The 20,884-nt window shown below is 49.5% G+C and overlaps 1 protein-coding gene across 1 annotated transcript; it reads left to right on the top strand.

Moving 5' to 3' along the window:
- The first annotated feature begins 19,351 nt into the window (after positions 1–19,351).
- On the top strand, positions 19,352–20,489 carry LOC130298376 (uncharacterized). The gene is made up of 2 exons (XM_056551311.1): positions 19,352–19,578; positions 19,665–20,489. The coding sequence occupies exons 1-2, from the start codon at positions 19,454–19,456 to the stop codon at positions 20,263–20,265; spliced, it is 726 nt and encodes a 241-aa protein (XP_056407286.1). The 5' UTR covers positions 19,352–19,453; the 3' UTR covers positions 20,266–20,489.
- The last annotated feature ends 395 nt before the right edge of the window (positions 20,490–20,884 follow it).

The following is a 20,884-nucleotide window of genomic DNA, read 5'->3' as shown; positions in this document are numbered from 1 at the left end:
GTTGACCCCGCTTTCACCGTCTTCACCGTCCACCCAAGAGATACTGGATAGCCAACACCTGGGGCCAACTCAGCCCCCCGAACACACCCAACACATTTCCTCTCCAGGAAAGTCGCCCAACACATTTCCTCTCCAGGAAAGTCGCCCAACACATTTCCTCTCCAGGAAATTCTCCCAACACATAACCTCTCCAGGAAATCCGAGGTACCTGCCGCCAGGTCCTATGTTTTTGCATTTTATTTTATTTTTTGTAATTTTTATTTTTTTTGTATTCACTAACTCTTGTGTGAACTCATTTCTCATTTCTCGCCCATACACCGAAGAGTGCCGCAGCACTCGCACCACCTTGCGGAAAGCCGCTCGCAAAACAAAAACACATGTGGGAAACATCAAACTGGGCGAAAATAGCAACGCAACAAGCAGATCGCCCGCGCCCCACGCGCTGCGCTACCCTCTCCGGAAACTGAGCCCTCTCCGCCGACACCGACACAAAAAGAGAGCGAATCCCAAACTCGCAACACCCCCTCCTACAAAGAGAAGCCAAAACCCAAAACAGACAATCGAGGGCGGGGAGCATAAAAGAAAAAGAGGTGGGGGGGGAGGCCCCCACCGCAGTCCAATCAACAATAGGACGACAACAGGAAAAAACAGTCATTCGTGGACCCTCATGCAGCACAAGCTGTGTGTCCCAGATCGCCTAAGCAATCTCGGACCGACGGACCTGAAAACGCACAAAATAGGCACCCAAAAAACACATCAGACACCCAAGTGTCATGGAAGGAGACGAGGAGAAAGAAAGTGCCCCATCCACCTAGCCCCGAAAAAAGCCAGCGCAAAACCTCGGATCAGAAAAAACGACGCAAAAGCGACAACCAAAAATCCGACCCACAGCCGCCACCAAGCGACCCAAAAACTGATAGGAAAAAATGGTCGCCGACAGCAAGGCCACCCGCTCACGGGCCCAGCCCCTAGGTATACACCAACATCCCACCAACCGCAAAGCAGAAAAGAAAAATCACCCCCCGTCATGCGGCAACCTCACCCCACTGGATCGCAGCACAGTGGGAAAGCACCCTTTTTTTTTTTTTTGCACTGAGTAGTAGGTGATTCACATGAACAGGTGAAGATACCCAGCGTCACATACTAAGAATGTTAATTGGATACATGCAGAATACAGCCCAAATCTCGAACGTCCTTGGATAGGAGACACAGCAGTTAACTTATTTTATCACAGCCTATCAAAACGAAATAGGAAGTCAAACAGCAGAACCTTGTAGGTACAAAAAACAAAACCCCTATCCACAGACACACTTGGAACCTTCGGGACCCTCCTTGACTGTAGACATCCCGGCCTCCACACCAACCCCAACTACTCGCAAGCGCCTCACCGTGAGTGCGACCAAGTCGCAGGAGCCACTAAAGCGGACCAAGAAATACACCAATCTCCACGATGACCCACAGGCCGAAAATTTAACCACAACTGTATCACTCAGTCCTACCCCGGGACCCGAACCCGAGGTGGTCTCCCATTCCACAGCCACATGAGCAAACCTTCCGACTCCACCCGAGGGAGCAACCTCCGGAACCACTGCCAGAGAACGGGACAAAGCGTCAACACCCAATACCGACCCCAGGGAGTACAGCCGCAAAATAAACCTTATCTCCAAACAGCGAAGCACTAGGTGCAACAAGCCGAGCGCAGGAAGAAAGCCGAAAGAAAGAAATAATAACAGTGACAACGCCCCAAATGTCAGACCGACAAAACGCCCCCGATCACTCAAATCACACCCAAAAAAGAAAAGCATCACCAAATTATAGCGCAATCAAGCACAGGGGCCACGCCAACCCACACAGTACCGTTACAATCCTAGAACATGAACTGCTGAAGCAAGCACCCAAAGTCCCACAACCAACACCAAAGGAAAAAGCACAAACAAAAAACCCAAGCATGGCAGAAACCCACTGACTACCAAGACACCCAGTAGTAAACCACCCTGCAGCACCACTGGAAAACCAAAACACCACACCAACAACCAACCAAACCAGCCACACCCGGGAACAGAGCGAGCTCTCCATGAGCTGCAACGGGGGACTGAAAGCAGGCCTGTCCACTGCATCACGCCTGAAAAAAACCCAACCAACCGGAACGTCAGCCCTTAGTGCACCAGGGGCACATATGCGGGGGCACAGATACCACACACCCTCGGCGGCCAGAGACAACCTGCAGGAAAAAACTCCGCCCTGAACCACATTCCACGTGGAACATTCAGTAAACCAGCAAGGACCGGAACCGGGGCACATAGCGAGCCCTGAAGAAACCAAAACAGAGAAAACGCAATTACTCCCTGACCATAGGAAAGCAGCAAACCAAGGCCAACAAGGCATGCGGAAGACATGCTAATCTCCTCAAAATCGTTCCAATTTTAACATACATGCTGCCGAAGCGAGCACAAAATATGGACGCTTCACAAATTTGCATGTCAGCCTTGCAGCAACAAACCACACCCCAACAAGTGTAGAGCACAGGAGAATCACCCTCCGGAATACCACCACGAACAGAAGAAACCACACAGGCAAGACAAACGGAGACACAAGCAAAACCTACCCCCAGAGACTCAAGCGAAACCTACCCTCCGCCACATCAGCCAAAGCACCCAGCACGACATACAGGAGTCCCATGCCTACATGAGATTGGGCGAAACAGGAAAAAACAGCAGACAAATATACTAGGACAATGGAGCAGCGGAGAGAGACTACAACTTAAGATGGAGAGATAAACCAAACAAAGGGGGAGAAAACCCAAAGAAACAAAACCGTGACTGGGTGGCAGCCACCGATTCAGGAAAAGGAACATGCCTACGGGAGCTAAGTCAGCAAAACCCCGGCCACCTAGAGCGTAAGGCCAAAAGACCACACACCCAAGCGCGCACCGCAGAAAATGATACCCTACCAAAGCACCCCGTCAAGAAGAGACGTACCCAACTCACAACCAGAGACCAACACAGATATACACCCATATCCGAGACCCAAACTCAACAAACACACGGGAACAAAAGGACGAACACTACACAGACGTAGCAATAAGCACACAAACCAGGGAAGGGGCAAAGCCCCACATCAGAAGACTCACCAATTCCAGAAAATGGAGAAGCACAACAGAGGGAGGAACCACTTCACCACCGCCGCAGGCGTGGGACAAGGCACGCTGGAGACCGCCGGGTCGCGGGCACTCGGCCGCCGCACGGAACGGCGCCGGAAACCACGCCGGGAAAACAGCAGTAGAGGACTCCGAGGGAGAACCCTGCGGGAAGAACCGAAACACCTACTCCCCGCAGGTGAACAGAAGGCCCAAAAAACACCGCCTGTGCCGCCCCCCAGGACCAGAGCGAGAGCGGCGACAAATACGTCTATGCCCCCATCCGGCCCCAGAGGGGGGAAGAGCAACACGAAATCAGGGGAGCACTCCCTACCCCTCCACGGGGGGCATTGGAGAGGCAGGAGGAAGGAGGACAGCAGTGGCAGCAGTGGGGGAAGGGGGGGGGTTGGGAACTCGGGGCAGAGAGGTGATGGGGAGGCGTGGGGGGGGCGCAATGGATGCAAGAACCATGGGGAGCACTGGAAGAGCACGAGGAAAAAGGGGGAGGGGCAGCAGCAGCAGTGGGCAGGGGGGGAGTGCTAGTGTGGTGGGGGTAAGGAGCCGGGCAATGGAGTGGGGACGGTATGAGTGCTCATATAGTTGGCGTTGTGATCTGAAGCTGTCCGCAGTACCATTGTCGTTTCGATCAGAGTTTGAGATCGCAGTTTTTCATATTTACGGTATAAAAAGGGGTCAAAAATACGCTATTTTGGACTGTGAAATTTATTTATTCAAGTAATATTACTTATTTATGTATTTTATTCATTAATTAATAAATTTGTAATGTTTTTTTTTTTTTTTTTTTTTTATATTATACACGTACGCCATAGACGGAGCGCCTTAAATGACTATATTTATTAATTAATTTATTTATTTTTTTATACTACGGACATGTAGGCACGTGGCGATACCACACGTGTATGTTGTTGTAATATACAGTATTTTATGTATTATTATTTTATTTATAGATTTTAATTTTTTATCATTACTATTATGGTATTTTTCTTTTCTTTTCTTTTTCTTTTTTTTTTTTATTATTAATTTTTATTTTTTATTTTATTTTATGATGTGGAAAAGGGGGGTGATCAAACGTGTAAAATTGCAAGGGTTAAAAGATCTTTATTAACTTAACTATTCAAATACTTCAACAGTTTTTTTTTTTTTTTTGCAATGCTATAGCTCCCCTAGGAGCTATAACACTGCACACACTGAACCTGACACCGATCACTTGCCATGTAGTAACATGGCAATGATCGGTGTTATCAATGATTGATTGCTCAAGCCTGAATTTCAGGCTTGGAGCAATCAATTGAGGAGCGGACGCGCAGGAGGCAGGTGAGTGACCCTCCTGCTGCGTCCCAGCTGATCGGGACATCGCGATTTTATCGCGATGGTCCCAATCAGCCCGCTGAGCAGCCGGGATGCGTTCAATTACATTTTCAGACGCGGCGATGACTTTGATCGCCGCGTCTGAAAAGGTGATGCCGGACATCTGCCAGATCGGCGATGTCCGGCATTATCAGGGGTCCTGGTCGCTAATAGCAACTGGGACCCAACAGCTATAATGCGCGCTCACTATGTGAGCGCGGATTATAGCTGGGGACGCGCAAATGGACGTTAATAAACGTCCATTTGCGCAAACGTTAAAGGGGGTTAAAACAGCAGCAGCCACCCAGGGGCCGCCACCTCCAGAGCGGAGGGGACAAACAGGCGGGAGGGGGGGTTATGGTAAGGACCGCAACAGGGGGGGGGAGGCAGACGAAGGGGACCGCAACAGGGGGGAAAAAAGAGACGGACGGGGCAAGTAGGTAATCAGAGCCTGCTCCAGGAGCACCCAGGAGAGAGGGATCAAAGTACAGGCAGGGGAGAGGGCAAAAGAACGGGACAGGGCTCAAAGGGATTACAGTGGGAAAGGAGGGCAGGACTGATAAGAGGTCCGCCAGCCTCCTGAACCCGCCAAGGGTGCAACAGGAGGGGAGGCCAGCTCAGCCACAAGGGAGCATGCCAGCCCTCACCCATCTGCTCCATCCAGGCCACAAATAAGGGGCAGACACATACCAGCCAGCAGTCAAAACTCCGGGTCCTGGGCAGATTGAGGGGGAAAGGGAGGCACCACAGCTATAAATACCCAGGGGAGGGCCCCTGAAAGCCCGGGAAACTATTAGACCCCTGATTGGTGCACTCCTTCCCCCCCACCCATGGGACATACCACTATAGTTAGCAACAAGTTTTTACAGGCGGGGGAGGGGGCTAAAAAACATTGCCTGTATATTTCTTAACCCCTTAACTGCTCACCAGTCAGGGGGCAAGCTAGTTATGCACAGCTTGCCCCTCCAGCTACCAAGCAAACAATGCAGCAAAGACCAAGAGGGCAGCATTTTCCACCAAGGTGAGAGCTCTGAAGAAACAGGTGGATGAGATTGTTAGGCTGAGATCGGACATTGTGGAGGGAGGTGGTATACTCAGCGAGAGACTTGTGAACAAGGATCGTTTCTCCAGCATGAAGGTCTCAGGACAAGTGAGTAACCAAGATGACTGCCAGAGTGAGGAGGAAGAGATGGAGGGAGGTGAGGAGGGGGATTAGAGTGAGGGGGATATGGATACTGGACCTGTGTGTACCACCACTACTGTTACCCCAGACCCCCCACTTACCCTCAGTGAGGACTATGTAAACCCGGCTCAGGTGGCCTTACCTCCCTCCAGTGAGGAGGATGATGATGATGATGACGGCAGTGACTGCAGTGATGGAAGCGGCTTGGCAGATGGGGGTCTCCTGCGGGCAATTGTTATGCAGGAGTCCCCCACCCGTCTGGAAAACTTTTCCTTCGGGGATGATTTGGGCCCAGAGGAGAAGGGAAAGAAGAAGAAGAAAGGAAAGGGCAAGAAGAGGAAGAAGACACAAGGAGTTAAGTTTGTCTTTTCTCCCTTCCAGCAGTCTGGGTCGGCTGAAAAGGGTGCTGGGTCCCCCAATCTGCCAGACCCCGTTTCTGTAGTGGAGCGGGGCCAGCATGGGGGATACAGTAGCGCACCCAAAATGGCCGCGGGTGCTATAGAAAAAAAAGGGCACCCTCCTGTGAGGGGGGAGGGTGTCCAGGCACCGGAAAATGGCGGCAGATTCACCCGTTCGGGGGGCGGTCCCCTGGTTGAAGTGGGCGGTACAGGTCCTGGCACCGCAGGGCACTCTCCTGTGAGGGGGGGGGGGGAGTGTCCGGGCGCTGGACCTTGTTGGTTCAGGGGGCGGTCCCCTAGGTGGCGTGGTTGATACTGGTTCTGGCGCCAGGGGGCACTCCGCTATAAAGTGGGAGGTTCCCTGCACATCAGCTGTAGCGGGAGTTAGTCCGGAGGGACAGTCTTTTTGTGAGGGGGAGTGGCCACCCATTTCAGAGGCGGAGCCTGTGTCTGCACCCAAAGACACAGGAAGAAAGAACTATGCAGCACCAATCCTGAAACCGGCAACCCTTAAACATGAAGCAAAAGACCCAGCCAGCCCAGTCTGTAACACTCCAAGGGAGAGTGAACGCAAGAGTGAAAGTGAAAGGAAAAATGTGAATAAAAATGGTAATGTGCAGAATGTGAGTTATAGTGGTGTGCATGGGAGGAGTTGTGGTAGCAGTGTTGATGAGGGGGGTGCAAGTAGTGTGCAAGAGGGGGGTGCAAGTAGTGTGCAAGAGAGGGGTGCAAGTAGTGTGCAAGAGAGGGGTGCTAGAGGAGTGCAAGAGAGGGGTGCAAGTGTAGTCCAAGAGAGGGGTGCTAGTGAAATACAGGTGAGGAGTGGTAGTGGAATGACAGAGAGAGGTGTTATGGCTGTTAAGAATAAGGGTCCAGGTTTGGCCTCTGGGTCAGTTCCTGGTTCGACTGCCCCCCCGGTAGTGGCTGCTTCTCAGAGAAGCTATGCCAGCGTCACTGCCGGGGGATCAGGGGGATCCCCATCTCCGTCTGGCTCTGGGGGTCACTTGCAACAGCGCCTCCTGGAGGCTCTACGTAGGGGAGACAGGTCAATCCATGTAGAGGGGAGGGGTGAGGTTGACCTGTCTTTTTGGATAGAAAGACATGGCTTAGGCGCCTTCCGAGAACAAAACGGGGAGGTGGTCTGGTCCCTCCCGACATCCGGCCAGGAAAGTGGCCGTAGGAATGTGGTCCGTTTAGTGTGGAGGGGCGAAGATGCGCGTCCGCCTCGGGGTAAGGTGGTTGAGCTCCTCCTCCGGATGGAATTCAGGGCAAGTGACATCTTTGCCCTGATCCACCCCTATGGTACTTCCGAGTTTGACATCAGCTTTGTTCGGCCAGAGGGTCTGGAACTTTTCTGGTCGAATTATGAGGTGGTGAAAAGCGAGCCCGGCTGGCGGGATTTCGCCGTAAAGGCGATATCCCGTCAGAATCTGGCCAAGAAAGTGACCGTTTTGACACGTAACGAGTCACTATCTTGCTATGACATTATGACCTGGCTTAGCCGATATGGGGATGTGACGGACATGCCAAAAAAGAACTATGACGAACATGGGATCTGGTCTGGGGCCTGGACGTTTTCCGTCAAACTGAAGCGTTCGGGGAGCACTGTTGCCCACATCCCATCAGCTGCTTTTCTTGGGAGAGACAGAATCCAAGTTTTCTACCAGGGGCAGCCCAAGGTCTGTCACAGGTGTGGCAGCCCCACTCACTTTAGCGCAGCCTGTACCGTGCAGGTCTGTGCACTGTGCGGTGGGGTAGGTCATCTTGCCGCATCCTGTAGGCAGATCAGGTGTCATCTGTGTGGTGTCTTAGGACACCCTTTCAGCCGTTGTCCTAGCGCCTTTGCCCGTGCGACGGTCACCTTGGCTGGGGAGAGCAGTAACGTTGCCTCAGCTGGGGAGGGCACGGGTGCGGGTGAAGGTGCAACAGGGTCAGTGAAGAGGAAAAGTCCCGCCAGGCTGAGGCGGGAGGCTAATCGGAGAAGGAGCAGGGAACTGGAGAGTTCCCATGTGGCAGGGGTAGCTTCTGGCCCTGCTCCTGAGGTTAGTCCTGAAACTGCTGAGACCCTGGGGGAGAATGTGCTGGAAGAGGAAATGGGGAGAATCTGTAAAGAAGAGGGCAGCAAGGCCGATCTTTCCGATTCCTCCCACTGTGAAAGTGTGGATGAGGAGGGTGAAGAGAGGCCAAAAAAGAAGGGCAGTAAAGGGAGAAAGAAGAGGTCGGAGCCCTCTAGTCCCCGTGCTGCGGACCAGGTCCCAAGCGGAAGCTTACCTGCCCCCCCTCTGATTGATCTGTCTAACCGGTACTCTGTCCTTGAAGACATCTCCTCCCCCTCCTTGAAGGGGGGGGGTCAGGGATGGAGTGCCTGAAGTGGGGGAGCCTCCAGGGGGAACTGGGCCCTGTCCTGATGGGGCAATTTCCGCAGGGGATGGGGCCAAATCGGAGCCAGGCGGAGATGGGGATTATAAAATGGACCAGTCAGAATCAAAAAAACGGTCCAAAGACAAGGAAGCCTCCTCATCTGGGGATGAGGGGGTAAAGAAGAAACAAAAATGAGGGGGTTAGGGCCGTCTATCTCAATCACCCATGATGGCGGCACTCACCCCATTGACACTGGCATCTATTAACTGTGCCAGTATAAAGTCTGATACGGCTAGATTCGCAGCCTTTGATTTTCTCGGCCGTGTTGAAGCCGATATTTTGTATCTGCAGGAGACCAGGTTGTCAGATCTTGCCTCTCTGGTAAAAGCCAGGAGAGAGTGGAGGCGTGGCCCCTCCCACTGGTCTCTTGCGGCTGAGCCGTATAGTGGGGTGGCGGTCCTTTTTACCGCTCCTGTTGAATGCAGACGGGTTATTGAGTTAGAAATGGGGAGGTGCCTGATCTTAGATGTCCTCATGAAGGGGCAAGAGCTCCGGCTTATTAACATCTACGCCCCACAAACCAAGTGGGGCCGCAAAGATCTCTTTATGAGGATTAAGCCCTTTCTTTTTACAAGCCGACAGGTGATCTTTGGAGGGGATTTCAATACTGTCAAAAGGTCCCAAGATAGGAGAGGCTCCAATGATCGGTTGGCTTATGATAGCATAGCTCTCAATAGCATAGTTAGGGTAGCTCGCCTAGAGGACGCCCACATCCGGAGCCCCTCAGGCCACGCGGGTTTCACCTATCATCGAGGTAGCTGCAGGTCTAGAATAGACAGGTTTTATTTGAAGGAGGAAGCTGTCTCTTCTGCAGTGTCCGTGGTTGAGGTGGAGTTCTCCGATCACTGTATGATTTTGTTTTCCCTGAATGTTTCAGAGACCTCTCGGATGGGTAAAGGTTATTGGAAGCTGAATTCGTCCCTCCTGGAGGAAGCAGAGGTAAGACAGTCCTTTGAGGATTTTCTTCAGAGTCAGGTACCTTTACTGGGCCTATGTAGTAGTAAGTCAGAGTGGTGGGAGATATTCAAGAAGCGGGTTGCGGGGTTCTTCCGCCAGCTCTCGAGCCTCAGGTCCCTGAATAGGTATCGCCTGTATCAGGGACTGAGGAGGAAACTCGAGCTTCTCGTCTCGACTGGAGGTAGCCGGGAGGATATCTCCAGAGTGAAGTCCTTGCTGATGAGGTGTCAGTACGATAGGCACGCATCTTTGGTTTTTGAGAGGGATTTCGGGAAGTACCGCTCGCCCGACCCTTACAGAAACTGTAAGATGTCAGTGAGTAGTAAAGTCATTTCAGGACTGATTGATAGTACAGGATCTCTGAATCGGTCCAGATCAGGGATCTTGGAGGTCGTCAGATCCTTCTACTCGCATCTCTTGGGAAGGAAGGATCTAGATCGAGACGGGATGTCGGCTTTCCTGGCTGAAACCATTCCTGAGCCAGGGGTAGACCCCTCTCTTGATGTTTTGGCAAAAAAAATCAGGGAAGAGGAAGTGAGACTGGCGATTGAGGGGCTTGCCCCCAAAAAGTCACCAGGTCCGGATGGCTTAACATCCGAGTGGTACAAGACCTTTAAGGAGTCTTTAGCTCCCCTCTTGACTGAGGTATTCAATGAGTGTCTCTCCTCGGGCACTCTGCCGAAGTCAATGAGGAGGTCAGCCCTGATTCTTCTCTCAAAGGGTAAAGATCCCAGCCATATTGAGAATTGGAGGCCCATAGCTCTTCTCAATACGGACAGGAAGCTTCTGGCAGAGATACTGTTTAATCGGCTGGTGAAGTTTGCACCCCGGCTCCTTTCGGGGGCCCAGCACTGCTCTGTTCCAGGCCAAAGCACCTTAAGTGCTGTTCTCGGTGTCCGGGAGGCAGTGGAGCGGAGTAGTGCAGGTCTCTGGAAGGGGTACTTGCTGTCCCTGGATCAGGCCAAAGCATTTGATCGGGTGAACCACGAGTACCTCTGGTCCGTCCTCCTGAGATATGGCTTACCGTGTGCTTTTATTAATTGGCTTAAGACCTTATATGCAGGGGCAGAGAGTTTCCCGCTGGTGAACGGGTGGTCTGGCCGCTCTTTTGAGGTGGGGTCCGGAGTCCGTCAGGGTTGTCCTTTGAGCCCGCTTTTATACGTGTTCGCAATTGATCCCTACGTCCGGAGGGTAGATTGTGGGCCGTTGGCGGGAGTCGGGATGAGTCTGGCGGAACTGGATGTCACCCAGAGAGTGGTGGCGTACGCTGATGATGTCACCATTTTCGTTTCCTCGAGAGAGGAGGTCGATGTGGTGATGTCGGAGGTGGAACGCTACTCGGAGGCATCCGGGTCTAAGATCAACCGGGATAAGTGTGAAAGTCTCTGGCTGGGAGGGGGAGATCCCACTTTTGATCTCCCGGACACCCTCCCAGGGCCCCAAGACTCAGCAAAAATTCAGGGCATCACATTCGGCCAGGATGATTATCCCACCAAAAACTGGGATGGTAAGCTACAGGATGCCACTCATAGGGTGGATCAGTGGAAGGGTTGGTCTATGACCCTCAGGGAAAGGGTACACCTGATCAAATCGTATCCTGCTCCCCTTGTTTATCTATCTTGGCAGTGTATGTATCTTGCCAGATGCCTACTACACTAGGATCTACAGCCTGTTTTTCCAACTGTTATGGGGGAACAGGATGAACCTAGTCAAGAGAGAGGTTCCGTACCGCACAAGGAGACTAGGGGGTTTATCTATGGTAAACCCTGTGGTGTTCTTAACGAACACCTTCTTGAAAGCCAACATTGCAAACCTCTGGTCAGAGAGGGCTCCTCCGTGGGTACTCTCCTGCAGGGAATGGTTTCGGCCTTTCTTCCAGGAATGGGAGACAGGAGGGCAAGTGAAGGACCTCCGTACGCCCCATGGGCATCTTCCGGCTTACGCTACCCCGACTCTGAAGGCGATACGTCGGTGGGGTCTGGGAGTGTGGGAGATCAGGACCCAGTCAAGGCAGTTCCTTGACAAACGGGTTCTGTTGACCCACTTCCAGAAGCCTCTGGCGCTCAGGGACTGCACAGGTCGGGATCTGAGGGTGGGGTTGTATCTCTTAAATATGAAAAGGATCCCCCAGAAGTTTTGGGACTTGGCCTGGCGCTGCTTTCAGGGGAAGCTATATGTGAGGGACAATTTGAAGTGCAGGAGATCTGATGACCGGGGATGTCCCCGAGAAGAGTGCGGGGACATGCTGGAAAGCATGGACCATTTCCTGCTTCATTGTCCCTTTAATATAAGGGTCTACAACCGGGTGGGCGCTTCCATCGGCTGGAGTCAACTAGGGTCAGTTTATCTTTAGGGATAATGGTAGGGTGAGAGGTAGGGTGCAGTTAGGGAAAGAATATACATTTTGTATGTATCAGGATTGCCTTCCTTCTTCCTGGTGGTGGGCTAATGCATGTGCACCCTAGCTTTTTGTTTTGTTTTCAGATGCTATGGTTATGAAGGGCTTACAGGCACCGAACTTGGGCCTAAAGTGGGTTGTATTGTTTGCTTATGTATGTTAAAGCTGGTAATGGTTAAGTTGGTTGGGAGGAGTTCTAGGTTGGGAGGGTATATTTGTGGGTGGTGGTGGTCTTTTCTTTTGGTGGACCTGGCATGGGTCAGTTGTGGACTGGACATTGAGGACTATGAACTGTATGGAAAAAACTCTGACCCATGTACAGGAGGGCGGGTGGTGTGGGTGAAGGGTCAGTTTACTGTAGAATGTTCTTTTATATTTGTAGGTGTGTTTTATGTTTATTTACAGGTGTATATAGTTTGTGTATAGTATTGTACATAGTAGTGTATATAGTTAGTTATGTATATAGTATGTATAATGTTATGTTATAAAAAAAAATTTTTTTTAAGTATATAGTATTTATAGTAGAGATAGACATGGCAGTCGAACCAGTTTTGTTTTTGTAGTAATGTTTCTTTAGTATCCCGTTGTGGATTTATTTTCTTTGGTTTATATATGTAGTATGTAGTAAAGATGTGTGTAAGCATGTGTGTATTGTGTTTTCTGTGATATTTTCCCGAGTTTGGGTATTTTGAGTTGAATTTAATTTATTTATTTATTTATTTTTGGTTTCTTGGTTAAATGTAGTTAATATATGGATATATATGTGTGCATGTGTGAGTGTGGTATAGTGTTGTTATTATTATTATAATTATTATTATTATTTTAAAAAAAAAACATGGTGTGCAGTGTGAGTGCTTGTTGTGTTTTCTATTTGTAATGTATGATTTTTCCCGAGTTTGGGTGTTTTGAGTTAAAGCGAAATAGTGCTATATTTATGTTTCTTATGAGTGTGTTGTTTGGCTATGAAAGGTGTAGTTATAATATTTCTAGTTCTAGTAGGAAAGCTGGGCTAGCCGGTTAGGCAGGATTTTTGTTCTTTTATTTAAATGTAAAGTTTGGGTTTATGTTATTTCATGTTGTTGTTTTCCGTTATGGCAAAGTTGTGCTGGTTTATGTTTTGTTATGATTTGTATTTTTCTAATAAAAGATTTACAGGATATAACTCAGGATCAGTACAGGATAAGTAATGTATGTACACAGTGACCTCACCAGCAGAATAGTGAGTACAGCTCTTTAGAATAATACAGGATATAACTCAGGATCAGTACAGGATAAGTAATGTAATATATGTACATAGTGACCTCACCAGCAGAATAGTGAGTACAGCTCTTTAGAATAATACAGGATATAACTCAGGATCAGTACAGGATACGTACGGGGGAGGGGATTATCAGATTATGCAAGTGAGGGGAGGATACCCCCGGCGGTGGGTCCCTTGCTGCGGCCTTGATCCTGGAAGCGGCCGTGTGGGGACTGAGAGGAGCGGGAGACTCTCTATGCTCCGCTCTTCTCTATGATGCCGCCCGTGACGTTGCACCACACGTCACGTCACGTGACCATCTCCCAGACAGCCATTGCGGTACTGGCTGCCTGGGAATGAGTGACGGCGGCGGCGAACATAAAAAGGTAGCGTGCGGCGCAAACCTGCCCCCCCGCCCACTCCTACTAACATTTTGGCCGGGCCCCTGACGCCTGGCCCGCCAGCCTTTATCAGCTTTATGGGGCAAAAGGGGAGAGCTGCTTTTGGGCCCCCAGGAATTACAGGGCCCGGTGCAGCTGCCCCTTTTGCTCCACACCCGGCACACCCTGTGCGCACGCCTATGAGTGTACATGGGTGACAGAGGGGTGTAGAGGAGTGTACATGAGTGACAGAGGGGTGTAGAGGAGTGTACATGGGTGACAGAGGGGTATAGAGGAGTGTACATGGGTGACAGATGGGTGTACATGGGTGACAGAGGGTTGTAGAGAAGTGTAAATGGGTGACAGGGGTGTAGAGAGGTGTACAAGGGTGATAGATGGGTGTAGAAGAGTGAACATGGGTGACGGGGGCATAGGGGTGACAGAGGGGTGGACAGGGGGTGGACATGGGTGACAGGAGGGTGGAGAGGGGAGACAGGGGGTCAGAGGGGTGGACAAGGGGGTAATAGAGGGACAGGAGTGACAGAGGGGTGGACTGGGGTAACAAAGGGACAGATGGGTGAACAGGAGGGTGGACATGGGTGACAGAGTGGGGGTGGACATGGGTGACGGGGGGTGGACATGGGTGACGGGGAGGATTACATGGGTGACGGGGGAGGGATTACATGGGTGACGGGGGAGGGATTACATGGGTGACGGGGGAGGGATTACATGGGTGACAGGGAGGGTGGACATGGGTGACAGGGAGGGTGGACATGGGTGACAGGGAGGGTGGACATGGGTGACAGGGAGGGTGGACATGGGTGACAGGGGCGTTGGACATGGGTGACAGGGAGGGATTACATGGGTGACAGGGAGGGATTACATGGGTGACAGGGAGGGATTACATGGGTGACAGGGAGGGATTACATGGGTGACAGGGAGGGATTACATGGGTGACAGGGAGGGATTACATGGGTGACAGGGAGGGATTACATGGGTGACAGGGAGGGATTACATGGGTGACTGAGGGGTGGACATGGGTGACTGAGGGGGTGGACATGGGTGACAGGGGGGGTGGACATGGGTGACAGAGGGGTGTACATGGGTGACAGGTGTGTAGAGGAGTGTACATGGGTGGCAGAGGGGTACAGAGGAGTGTACATGGGTGACAGATGGGTGTACATGGGTGACAGAGGGTTGTAGAGAAGTGTAAATGGGTGTCAGAGGGGTGTAGAGAGGTGTACAAGGGTGATAGATGGGTGTAGAAGAGTGAACATGGGTGACGGGGGCATAGGGGTGACAGAGGGGTGGACAGGGGGTGGACATGGGTGACAGGAGGGTGGAGAGGGGAGACGGGGTCAGAGGGGTGGACAAGGGGGTAAAAGAGGGACAGGAGTGACAGAGAAGGGTGGACTGGGGTAACAAAGGGACAGATGGGTGAACAGGAGGGTGGACATGGGTGACAGAGTGGGGGTGGACATGGGTGACAGGGGGTGGACATGGGTGACGGGGGGGATTACATGGGTGACGGGGGAGGGATTACATGGGTGACGGGGGAGGGATTACATGGGTGACAGGGAGGGTGGACATGGGTGACAGGGAGGGTGGACATGGGTGACAGGGAGGGTGGACATGGGTGACAGGGAGGAAGGACATGGGTGACAGGGGGGGTGGACATGGGTGATAGGGGGGGTGGACATGGGTGACAGGGGGGGTGGATATGGGTGACAGGGGGGGTGGACATGGGTGACAGGGGGGTGGACATGGGTGACAGGGAGGGATAACATGGGTGACGGGGAGGGATTATATGGGTGACAGGGAGGGATTACATGGGTGACAGGGAGGGATTACATGGGTGACTGAGGGGGTGGACATGGGTGACTGAGGGGGTGGACATGGGTGACAGGGAGGGATTACATGGGTGACAGGGAGGGATTACATGGGTGACGGGGGGGTGGACATGGGTGACTGGGGGGGTGGACATGGGTGACTGGGGGGGTGGACATGGGTGACTGGGGGGGTGGATATGGGTGACAGGGAGGGTGGACATGGGTGACAAGGAGGGTGGAAATGGGTGACAGGGAGGGTGGAAATGGGTGACAGGGGGGGTGGACATGGGTGACAGGGGGGGTGGACATGGGTGACTGGGGGGGTGGACATGGGTGACTTGGGGGGTGGACATGGGTGACTGGGGGGGTGCACATGGGTGACTGGAGGGTGGACATGGGTGACAGGGAGGGTGGACATGGATGACAGGGGGGGATTACATGGGTGACATGGAGGGATTACATGGGTGACAGGGAGGGATTACATGGGTGATAGAGATGGACAGGGAGGTAAACAAGGCAGATATGGCTGACAGGGGGGGGTGGACATGGGTGATAGAGATGGACAGGGAGGTAAACAAGGCAGACGTGGCTGACAGGGGGGGTGGACATGAGTGACGGGGTCGGGGGGGAGGGGTAGAGTGTGGACCTGGGTGACGGTGGGGGGATTTAGACAGGGTTGAGAAGGTGAACAGAGGGGTGGAAAGGGTACGGTACCTTAAGCAAGCCGGCCCGCACAGCTTGCAGTTCCACAGGAGGCACGGGAGTACGGCGCTGGTGCAGCTCGTTCCGCCCCAGGGCACCATATCCGGCTCACTGCGCCGCAAGGGAGAGGGGGACGGAGGGGGACACAGGAGACGGAGAGTGAAGGAGGGGGATGCGGGGGACACAGGGAACAGATGGGGAAGGAGGGGAACACGGGTCACGCGGCAGACGCAGGGGACGGAGGGGAACACAGGAAACGCAGGAGATAGAGGGGGACGCTGTGTGCGCAGTGCGCACGCAGACTTCCCTTCCCCCCTGCGCCGTCAGGCCGGGGCGGGACATTTAAAAAAAAATAATAGTAAAAAATAAAAAAAATCACGGCAAAATCCAGCGGCACCACGGGCAGTGCTGAACGGCACACACGTGTGCCGCGGCACCGCGGTTGGGAATCACTGCTATATACTGACCCCCATATATATGAATGTATACTATATACTGACCACATATATATGAATGTATACTATATACTGACCCCCGTATATATGAATGTATACTATATACTGACCCCCATATATGAATGTATATTATATACTGACCCCCATATATATGAATGTATACTATATACTGACCCCCATATATATGAATGTATATTATATACTGAAACCCCATATATATGAATGTATACTATATACTGACCCCCATATATATGAATGTATATTATATACTGACCACATATATATGAATGTATACTAAATACTGACCCCCGTATATATGAATGTATACTATATACTGACCCCCATATATGAATGTATATTATACACTGACCCCTATATATATGAATGTATACTATATACTGACCACATATATATGAATGTATACTATATACTGACCCCATATATATGAATGTATACTATATACTAACCCCCATATATGAATGTATACTATATACTGACCCCCATATATATGAATGTATACTTTATACTGACCCCATATATATGAATGTATACTATATACTGACCCCCATATATATGAATGTATACTATATACTGACCCCCATATATATGAATGTTTACTATATACTGACCACACATATGAATGTATACTATATACTGACCCCCATATATATGAATGTATACTATATACTGACCCCCATATATATGAATGTATACTATATACTGACCCCCATATATGAATGTATACTATATACTGACCACACATATGAATGTATACTATATACTGACCCCCATATATATGAATGTATACTATATACTGACCCCCATATATATGAATGTATACTATATACTGACCCCCATATATGAATGTATACTATATACTGACCCCCATATATATGAATGTATACTATATACTGACCCCCATATATGAATGTATACTATATATTGACCACATATATGAATGTTTACTATATACTTAGCAACCAATCACATCGCTTCTTTCATTTTTGAATAGGCCTCTGAAAAATGAAAGAAGCAATTTGATTGGTTGCTATGGGCAACTCAGCAGCTTTTCCAGGAAAGTAAAGTTTAACCACAACACTGTAACACTGTCCACCCTGGGACTCGAACCAGTGACGGTTTCCCATCCCACTGTACTGCCGAGACGGTCCTGCTTATCTTACATGCAGTGAGATCCCCATAGACCACAATTAGCCTATTGGTTTTATTGGGCAAAAAATCACAGAGTTGATGCACTAGTCACAGTTCTCTATACCATTAATGAAGGGAGGGCTCAATATTCGCAAATTTGCGCATATGCGCACAAATTTTCACATATGCGCAAAAAAAGCGAATATTCGTAATTATGAATATATAGTGCTATATTTGCAATATTTGCAAATTCGCGAATATGCTATATTCGCGATTAAAATTTGAATTGCGAATATTCGTGAGCAACACTAGTCGCTGCAAATACAGTGAAGGAGTTTAAACATGCATGGGATAGGCATAAGGCTATCCTTCATATAAGATAGGGCCAGGGACTATTGATAGGATTCAGATTATTGGGCAGACTAGATGGGCCAATTGGTTCTTATCTGCCGACACATTCTATGTTTCTATACTGTATGGATATCAGAAAAATGGTTCCAAGCTCTTATTTCTTTATTAAATTCACTACTTTGGGGCAGGAAAGCACGAGAATGAAATATGTTTCTTTAACGTTAGCTGAGCACGATGGGGGTTGGGCACTTTTTTTTTTTTTTTAGGTACTTTTTAGCACTAAAATTGCAGACTATTATGAGAAGGAGGGAAAATGTAGTCCTATTTTTTCTCTCTAAGGGTATGTTCACACTACGGAATTCCCGCGGAAATCCACGGGCGGAATTCCGCAAGCCGAATTCCACGGGCGGAACTCCGAGAGCCGAATTCCGCGGTGTGAACTTAACATTAATGTGAATGGGTTTCCGCGAGAGCCGTTCACACTGCGGAATTTCAGCGCCAATGAAATTGTTCCGCCCAAAGAAAGAACATGTTCATTCTTTGCACGGAAGTCCGCGAGCACTGCATAGCTGTCAATGGTGACGGCTCAGTGCCGCCCGGTCCTACCGCCACCGCCGGCTGCCAGTCTGAATCTTCGCTCACTGAATTCAGCGAGCGGAGATTCCATTCACACACTGTAGTGTGAACATACCCTAATGGGTCGTTATAAGGATATTTTTGAGATTTTGGAAGCTGGGATACTCACTACACCCATGCATATCTAGATAATTAAGTATGGGAGGAACTTAAAAAATGTTTAAAATCACATGGAGATTTGACTTTACTTCATTATGGTCGAATAAAGCACTTAAAGAATTCCTTAAAATTAAAGATTCACTCTTTTGGATGAAAAGGGGCTTATTTATGTAAATCAATTATACGCTTTAGGTCAAATAAAGTCGTTTGAAGAGATAGCCCATAAGTGTGTGGGGGGAAGACAATCAGAAACATTGTTTTTAACAAATAAGTAACACAGATCATAAACCAATAAAAGGAGAGATTGGAGATTTCAGGGATTCTATATATAAGAAAAGTTTAATTAGACTATTTCCTTATGCGAAGTTGCTGTCTCGGCATGCTGGGAGTTGTGGTTCTGCAGCGGTTGGGGGTTCACAGCTTGAAGACCACTGCTATAGAGGGTGCAAATGTATCTGAGCCCTGGAACTCAAATAATGTGAAATATGAGATGATCAAAATGGAGCCCCTGCACTAATTACTTGGGTTCTGAGGTCTGTAAGGTCCATAGTAAAAACATCAGGTTCTGTCTATAGCAGATACTAAATCATGGCAGCTCAAAGAAACAAGCAGTCATTTTGACATGTCACATGTGATGTCATAGACAGCTGGAGGCCTGACATCCCACTGACAGCCGCCCGAGCCTTCAGTCAGTTCCAGTGCGATTAGTGAGAATAGTGAGATTAGCGTCTTCTTCTTCTACTTGTCTGAAATGGAGCTAAAAGGACTGGGGTTCGTCCCCCTCCTGTTGGCGTTTTGGTGTGCGGCCTGGCTTGCCACCAGCTACATCATGACGGTCGTCCTCGGCCATGCAGCCTCGCCACTGATGAGCATCAGGTAAGATAAACAAGCACATGATTCTTATTTCATGGGTTGGGAGTGAGGAAATATCCATAATAACATTGGTTTCTTTTCCTTCACAGTGACGTGGGAAATGTCTTTCCCGAAAGCATATTATTCAGAATTGGATTCATAGGGATGTCCATTGGCACTTTGGTACTAACCTTTCTTATTTATAAGTATATGGTTATGCATACTGAAGAGTTCAGGGGTCATCAGGTCCTGATCCAGAGGATCCTGCTGGCCATTGTGTGGGCCTCCTGTTTTTCCACAGCTGTTATGCATGTATTGTCCCCCGAAGAATATCCCAGGATACACTTTGTCAGCACGATAATTTCCATTACATGTGAAGCCTTATACTACCTTGGGCAGTCCATCCAGATGTATAAATTACCAGGAGCAAAAAAAGTCATCCACCATAGTAGATGCACCTGCTGTGGCCTGACTTTTGTCTGTGTAGTTTTCTATTTTGGATATGAAACATTAAAGGAATTATTCCATAATGATGAAGACTGGGACGAGATCCGTGAAATCCCCATCATAATCATCGAGTGGGTGATGCTTCTACTGATCCTGATAAACATCGTGACCTATTATTCCACCATGCAGAGGTTATTGTTGACCGTCTCCAGAAACAGCTGCACACTCTCTCTTAGAGTAAAAATTGATGACTTCGGGGTGTAGACCACCACGGGGGCCATCAAGTGGACTTCTGGGAGAGATACTGCACAGGACACGGAAAACATCTAAAGAAGAATAACTGGGGGACTACATATGGTGCCAGTAATCATGACACAATAATATGAGCTGGTGATATTACCTATACAAAAAAAAATAAAAAAAATAATAAAAAAATATTGGTGTGTGAAGTGTAATACCTAGTTAGAAAAACAGAATCAAATTCATCATTATAACCCCCCTCTGCATTACCCTGTTTATTATTTTTCAAGCAAGCACTTTGTTCTAATTCGTCCACTCTCTGGCGTGCTCCTTGTATAAGGGGTTTGGGATACCCTTTTTGTTTAAAACGATCCTCCAGGTTCTCTAGTTGTTGTAGGTATTTTTGTGTGGAAGAACAATTCCTTCGGATTCTTTTCATTTGACCTAATGGAATGTTCTTCTTCCATTATTTAAGATGGCAACTGTTAAAGTCGAGGTATCTGTTTGCATCCACCTCCTTAAAATAGTTGGCAGTATGCGAACAGCCATCCTGAATATAGATATTTAAATCCAGGAACTCACATTTTTTGGGGGGACTGATGCAGCGCTGCCTTTGGATATCTCTGGCTCTGCCATAGCGCTT

Source organism: Hyla sarda (assembly GCF_029499605.1).
Source record: "Hyla sarda isolate aHylSar1 chromosome 2 unlocalized genomic scaffold, aHylSar1.hap1 SUPER_2_unloc_20, whole genome shotgun sequence".
Classification (NCBI taxonomy): Eukaryota; Metazoa; Chordata; class Amphibia; order Anura; family Hylidae; genus Hyla; species Hyla sarda.
This window is presented reverse-complemented; position numbering and strand designations above follow the sequence as displayed.

Coding starts and splice junctions, on each gene's coding strand:
- LOC130298376 (XM_056551311.1), top strand. CDS start 19,454: ATGGAGCTAAAAGGACTGGGGTTCGTCCCCCTCCTGTTGGCGTTTTGG. Junction 19,579..19,664: donor TCGCCACTGATGAGCATCAG/GTAAGATAAACA, acceptor TTTCCTTCACAG/TGACGTGGGAAATGTCTTTC.